Below are 7389 nucleotides of genomic sequence, written 5' to 3' on the forward strand. Positions count from 1 at the left end.
CTGTCATTCCCAAAAGCATTAAAAGAAGAAAGTCCAAATATCTTATGGAAAACCCACTGGAACTCTAATATGTTCTTTAATGCTGACACTACAGGATGGTTGGGGTTGATTTTCATTTGTTTTAGAAAAGAAAAGCAAAACAACAAAAAACACCATAAGCAAGTAAACCCTAGCAAAGCATAGGACAAGTGCAACCTTATACTAAAAGAAAATGTTGAGAAAGAAGAAATTTAGTTATTGATGGGAGGCAGAGTGACATTTATAGCTCCTTGTAAATACTAACATTTTGAAAGGGAAAAATTTCACTTGAACCACAGGAAAAACTCCCATTCACATCATTATATAAAACCAACAGCGACAAAGTTAGCTCCTAAACACTTACCTTTGCAAATTTTGAAAGAAGGTCTAACTGGGATAGTTGCTTTGCTAAAAGTATGTCTTTTATTTATTTATTTTCTTTTTTTTTTTAATGTGAAAGGATACGAGGAGTTCCTTCTGTCCGACACACCAGGTAGAGACACGCAGCAATTACGTGGGTCATCTTTCTGCCCCGGGTCAGGTGCTTGCTCACAGCCATCTTGAAAAAATTAAAGGCGGTATCCAGACAATGCTGATTGAGTTGAAGCTGGTTTCCCAAGTGGTGAATCTGACGTTTCCCTAGAAAAATTAACAAGGGGAAAAAAAAAAAATGCTTAACAACTTTGTAGTTGGTGTGCTTTTGGGGTGGGGTTTTTTGGGCACGTTTTTTTAAAGACAAAATTGAGGGGGTGGATTTTGGATTTCATCTCTGCGTGAAATACAATAACCTCTCAAGTTTCAGAAACTATATATCCTCAGCTCCTCACGACAAAAAAAATGCCTTGTTTTGGACTGCTAGAATTTAAATATATGCAATCAATGAGCCCTGGAAAACAAACCCACAAACATCAGCCCTAGAGAGGATCTAAAACATAGCCGAGACTTCTCAGGCAAAAGATTATGCCCCCCGCTCCAGACATCATCTGACAATTAGCACTTGGTTAGCTGTAACGATGAACTTCTGAAAACCAGCGGTCATGGCGTGTTTGACATTGACTGACGTGCAAACAGTGGAGACGTTTTGCTGCAACTCTCCAAGAAGCGATGAAGCTTGCAGTTCTTCTGACCACAACCGAAGCCCACAGGGAAAGGGGCTGTGCTCCAGGCTCGCCCGTGACCACCACCGGTGGGGCGGCACTTCCTTCCTCGGAACTTTTGCACCAGAGCCTCCAGTTAAGGTTTGGCTGCCAGATCACCCAGATTAGTTCGTGGCTTCAGGAAAACAAATGTGCCTTCACCCTTAACTAAAATAATAATAATTTTTTTAAAAAGTGTGTTTGGGATGATTCATGGCAGGAAGCAGTACAGCTGCTAGGACAGATGCGGGAAGCGAAGTCCAGCCTGTCCTCGCAGCTCCAGCTACGGAAAAAAAGACAGCGTAAGGAGAAGATGGGGGAAGTCATGAGGAAAACAGAGCGCTGGAGTTCCTCAGCACACGGGGTCAGACAGCACATCAAGAAAAATCATTTAATTCAATGTGCCGGGCAGATGTTTCCAGTACGCGTATTTACAGGAAACACTCGTCTGTTCCCTTTGGAGATGTCATGAGTAGCTTTGCTGAAGGGGACACAATGCCTGCGTGTGCCTCAGCCACCGCTGACAGAAAGCGATGGAGACCACACAGTGCTTACCGGGGCAACACCAGCACCTGCACACACGACGTGTCTTAATTTTATGCCAATCCCTACGCCATCATCACTAATAACACGGTAAAAATGCTTAACCTCTGAACAACCTTCTGCCAAAGAGGCAGCTTCAATTCGGCTTTAATAAAACGTGGCTGTAGACACACAGCTGGGGTCAGCAGGGCTCCGGCCAAACGGGAGCTGCCACAAAGCTCAAGGCACGTTGGTCAACCAGGTGTAATGCATTTGGATGAAGAAGTAACAACAGAGGAAGGATAAGTCGCCTTCCGCAGGAGGTGTGGGTACAATAAGCTACTCAAGAGTAATCCAAAGCCCCTTAAGTGAATAGTTTTTCCACTGCCATCAGCAGTCCTGCACTGGCACTCACCAGCCTCAAATGCAAAAACTACATCTTCACAAAGCTAAGATACTAACTAGCACTCACCCTCCCCTGAATTTTATTTCACATTCTACAACCTGTATGCTGAAGCAGGATCAAGACTTTTATGTCCCTAATAAAAAAAAAAATCAGTTTGTGGGAAAAAAATCTGTGGTCAAAAAAAATACACTTAGCCTTGAGTACTAAAACTCATCCCTGCAGTGGCAGCAAAGCAGCTTCCCTGACCAACCCCTCCCCGAACAAGTCCACCCCAGAGGCCAGCGTGGACCCGCAAGGCTATGGAAAGCCACCTCTTCCCATCACCTAAGCTTCCTATGTTATCTGGTTGTATTTTGCCATTCATGTCTGCTGAGATGAGGACACAAAGAACTGTCATCTGTAGAGATTTTAGGCACTGCATACAGATGTACAACCACTAAAAAAAATAGACGTGACCATGCCCATGCGCTGTCCCTCAGCTGCAGGGAGATCCAGGCTGGGATCGCTGCAGCAGCAGTGCGCAGCGTTCCCTTTACGTAAGATGATCCAATTCAATGTCCCCAAAGTCACAAAGGCAGCTGGTAACAAGAAACAACTTCAGCAGTTTTAAGTGGTGTGTGAATTTTGCTTTTTCAGTAAAGCTTTTGTAGAAACATAAAGAGAACAGTGGCTCCTATGCCAAGGAAGTGCTCTTGAACGCTTCTTGGACTAATGGCGGAACCGGTGAGCAGGGCCCACCTGGCCCCACAGGGACGGAGGTGATGAGGTAGCTCCACATACCACCTGCATGGCAGCAGATGATATGGTCCTGGGGGCACACCAGGGAACAGCTCAAATGAGCTGGAGATGCTGAGTAAGAAGAGGACAAACATCCATGAGAATTCTCCCCCAGTGCTCCCCTGGCCCATCCCCATGACAAGATAATCCTCCCAAAAACATCACTCTTATTCAGGGCTCCACATGTCAGAGGGTACTTCAGAAACAAAGAACATACCAGAAGAGAAAAAAAAAAAAAAACAACATTGAGGAAGATATTTGAAATTAATTTCTTTCATAAACTATTTTTCCCACGGAGCTGGTCCCATCCCCAAGCTACCATTAATATTCTCTGAGTATTTAACCTTTTCTTAATTTAAAATGTTGAAATATAATTCATCATAATCCATCCTAGGTAAACAGTATGCTTGTTTGAGTAATATATGCTTTTTTAGCTGAGCTCTTCATCCAGCATCAATATTGTAAAATGCAATTACTTTAGGGGTGACCAGTCATTGTCTCCTGACAAATACCAAAGGGATACAAGAGCACAGAAAGGTACTGGTCCAACCTTCAGCAGACCAGTGAATGCTTTAATTCTGTGTGCTAGGACTCCCTCAAGCTGCTTTGTAGTATTATGTCATATAGTTTGTGGAAAAATAAGACAACTGTTATACTGCCATTGATCCCCAAAATGAACAACTTAACATAGGACAAGAAGCACCTTAGAAATTATGTGCATCCTGATGAGTAACTTGGCTTTGTCCTTATCTGTTATGAGAGAGAAAAAAAATGTACTGCTCATAGCATCATCTAAGATAAATATTTACATTCTGTAACCAGTCTCCTATTTACTAAAGAAAGATCAATAGCTTTGTTGTTTCTTCCCCTGCTCCCCCCCTCTACTCCGCCCCTTGAATTTAAGATGACAACAAAATTCTATTTTTCTGGTATCTTATGTAACACTAACCAAAAAAAAAAAAAAAAAAAAAAGAACCAAACTGGAAAAGCTAGCGCTAGCAATCATGCCTCTGAATTTCTCCACAGGGAACACAAGGTATTTTGTACTCCTGGTTCCTTCACAGATTGAAGAAGCATCTCCATTCAAAAGTAACTCCAAGAAAAGGCAAGTATTGGCTAAATGGCTATTGCCCCAGTACTGCAGTACAGAACCAAACTGCTGCCCAGTGCCCTCATCCCAGTCCGATGACAACTAAAAGTATGTAATTTTGGGTTTCCAACCTTTTCTGCCAATCTCACCAATCTGACATTTCCAGAGCTGGAAAATGCATCTCCATAATAATTTCTTTAATTTTAAATACAGTAATTTAATCTGTTGGTATCTGAACAGCAAATATTCATACTTAGAGAAACTGGGCATAAGAAAATAACTGATTAAAATAAATTCTCTATCCAATGCTCCAGTTACTGTTGACAAACATGAACAAAGACCAAATACCCATCCACACTGCCAGTCCTCAACACTAACAGTCCTCATAAGCGTGCCATGGTAGCCACAGACCTGCCTAAGCACGCCGATACCATCTCACACGAGCGACTGCTCCCCCAGCAATAAGGTCAGCGCAGGGAGGAACCGCAGGGCAGCTGCAAACTGCAGGGTTGGGAAGAGGAGCAATTCCCTCCAGCAAACCTGCAGTGCTGCATTATGTCTATCAGGCCTTGAACGTAGCTGGGTGGCATTTCATAACCGTTTGTTGTTGATCTCCTGACTGTCTCTATCGCTTGCTCTAGACTGCCCGCGTGGCTTCAGTCAGCCCCAATGGCTGGCTAATGCCCTTTCCGCCAGTTTGACCATATGGTCCCAGCGTGGGGTGAGCTGGTCCAGCTATCCGCAAGAACGCAGTAAGCCCTATGATCTCAGCCAAAACAGTGGGAATATCCAGCATTACAATGCCATTGATTAGCAATCTGCTCACCTCAGTATTCACCAGATTACGTCGCAGTGTTACAAACTCATCGAATGAACTGAACTGCTCTACTGGATGGAAAAGACAAGAACTGCCACACCTTCAAACCCTGCTACGCTCTGGGTTATAAAACGAAACCCAAGACAACAGCTTCCTGACTTTCTTATCCATTTTATCCACAGAACAATTTTTTTAAAAGTTTGAGTGGGACACTACTCTAAAAACTTGTAACAATATAAAAGAATATCATCATGTGGAACAGTCAGAAATAAATATTGCACATTTTTCTAAGTTGCTAGGCAAGAGTACAACATATAAGTCAAAATATATAAAGAGGTTAAACACGTCCCTTAGTAGGTGCATCTTTTATTAGTAACTTGCAATGAGTTGACTCTTTTGGGCCTTACAGGTTTTTGACAGATTCTGGGATTATTTTTTTAAACCAGAAGAAATAGAGCCTTTAAGGTCAAAGCTTAGACTTCATGATGCCCTTGCAATTTAGTGATGGCATTAAAGTGGTGCCTAAGTATCTTTGGGAAAAGGACAAGGAACAGTGTCTTTTTAAAAAGGCATCAGCAAGGTTACAAAAATCCTCCCCCTTCCCTTACCAGTAAAACAGTAAAATTATTCTCCTTTAAAGAGCAAAAGAACAAAAGTCTAGAAACTACAGAAATTTTGTGACACATGCCGGGCAGTTCTCATTTATTTCTCAAAGGCTCATGATGCAATTCGGGTGGGGTGGAGGGGGAGGCAGGGGGGAAGAGAGAGAGAGAAGCTTGCACTTCTGTAAGCAACACAGAAAATCAAGTTCCCAGGCTACCAAGTAGTAAAGTTTATCACGCTCCTGAATCTGCATCTAAAGACAAAAGGCTCTTTTCAGTTTTTAGTTCCAAACCTACTAAAAAAAAAAAAAAAAAAGGGTTTCTACCCATCTACTCCCAGCAAGCTGAAAGAAATACCATCATCTTCTCAACTGGTGCCAACCTCAATGCTTTGAACTGGCACATAAAACCTGAACTGACAAGCTCAGATAGTGCCGCTGAATGCTCCTATCCTTTTATTTCTGAAAATTCCTATTCTTTTGATGGAGGAAACAGTGGTTATTACAAAACAAAAATGTGTAGGCTAGAAATCACTGTCACAAAAATAGATTTGCAGAAAACCTTCGTAATATTAAATGCTTACACAAGAGGCAGTTGATAACAAAACTGCAGCTTAAGTTATAATAAGAGCAAAATAGAAAAAGGGGGAAAATCAGACCCATTCTTTAGAAGCAATTTTCTTTCTTTTATGATCTCGTTACTACAGAAACATCTTGTTCTCTTCTACTATTCAAGAGGAATCATACCTTTTTTTGGATCCCTTAAAAGTCAGTAATGTCAAGCAGCTACAGTGATATATATATTACTCTCTTCTGGCTTCTGCCTGCTCATCTGCACCACTCCCCTCAGACTGACAGAGACGGTAATGCTGCTATTTCGCAGCAGTACTTTTCAGTACGAAGCATAAGTTTCCAAGGAAATAACAGGCAGTATACACCCAGAGCTTAAATGAATTGTTATTACAATACTAAACTGCATCATCAATATCCAGGCATACAGATTTTCCCCCCTTTCTGCAATTTGCTCAAGGGGGCCTGGAAACTAGAACTACCTGAATCAGGCAATGGAGTCATGTTAACAGCACTAATCCTTTTTTTTTTTTTTTGCAAAAAGGATTGTTATGGTAACAAACACTAGATTCTATAAAAGGAAACATTTTGGATGGTTTTTGCTTGGGTATTCATTTCCAGAATTTGAATTCCTTTACTGAATGAATTTTATGTGCAGATTTTATTCTGCATTTGGTTTTTTACTCCTTCTGTTTTCTTTATTCGAAAAAAGCTCTCCAAAAGAACTCCTGAAAAGGGCGAAATAGTAGTTTTTATGTGCAAGCATCCCCGCGTGCTTTGTCATATCTTTCAATTTCAGCAAGTCCCAGCTCAAAGCCTGAATGAATTTCCTGCTCTTTGCTCCATGCCAGGCTTCTATGTTATTTGTATTACAAATCAGTAAAACAAACAAAGCCACAACAGGGAAAGTCCAGGAACATCAGTAGGGCTACTCTTATGAAGGCTGGTCCCAGAAGCCTAATCAAGGGCAGAGTCCCATGATCAAAGACAAGACAACATTTAAAGCCCAAACAATGCGGGGAGGCAGGGAGGAAACCGAGGCAATGGCTGCAGGGATCACACAGAGCATTTCCAGCAACACACACAATCCCGTGAGTGATGAGAAGCTTTATCTCTGCGAGTCTGTAAGGAAAAAGGCCAATGAACAGTAAAAGTAGCAGCACAGTGGGGCATTACAGCAGTGCTGACCCAGCAAAAGAACAACTTCAATTTTATTAATGTTCGCTAAGAGTTATTCCCAGTAACACCCAGCTGCCTATGAGGAATGAGATGAACACGCTGGCCTCACTCCCCTGCTCTGCCTAACCCAGTCTAGCCGCAAATCCCCACTTCGCCACCATCTCATTGTGGGTGCACCCCATGTCCGCAGAACCCTGCTCCTCCAGACCAGAACTCTCCAGTTCCTCCATGGGATGTGTCAGTCCCAGGGCTGAGCAACCTGAGTCCATTCCT

General features: G+C 42.4%; 1 protein-coding gene across 1 annotated transcript in view; it reads right to left on the bottom strand.

The window, feature by feature from the left end:
• Window positions 1–483: 483 nt before the first annotated feature.
• The window catches only part of LOC104466991 (transcription factor IIIB 90 kDa subunit-like), a gene marked incomplete at both ends in the record, with an annotated part of 29116 nt that continues 22210 nt past the window's right edge, over window positions 484–7389 (bottom strand). Inside the window, one exon of the mRNA XM_010080594.1 lies at window positions 484–657. Within this exon, the coding sequence (XP_010078896.1) occupies window positions 484–657 (174 nt within the window). The remainder of the gene's footprint in view (window positions 658–7389) is intronic.

The sequence above is a fragment of the Pterocles gutturalis genome, unplaced genomic scaffold (genome assembly GCF_000699245.1).
Source record: "Pterocles gutturalis isolate BGI_N339 unplaced genomic scaffold, ASM69924v1 scaffold25059, whole genome shotgun sequence".
NCBI classification, from domain to species: Eukaryota; Metazoa; Chordata; class Aves; order Pterocliformes; family Pteroclidae; genus Pterocles; species Pterocles gutturalis.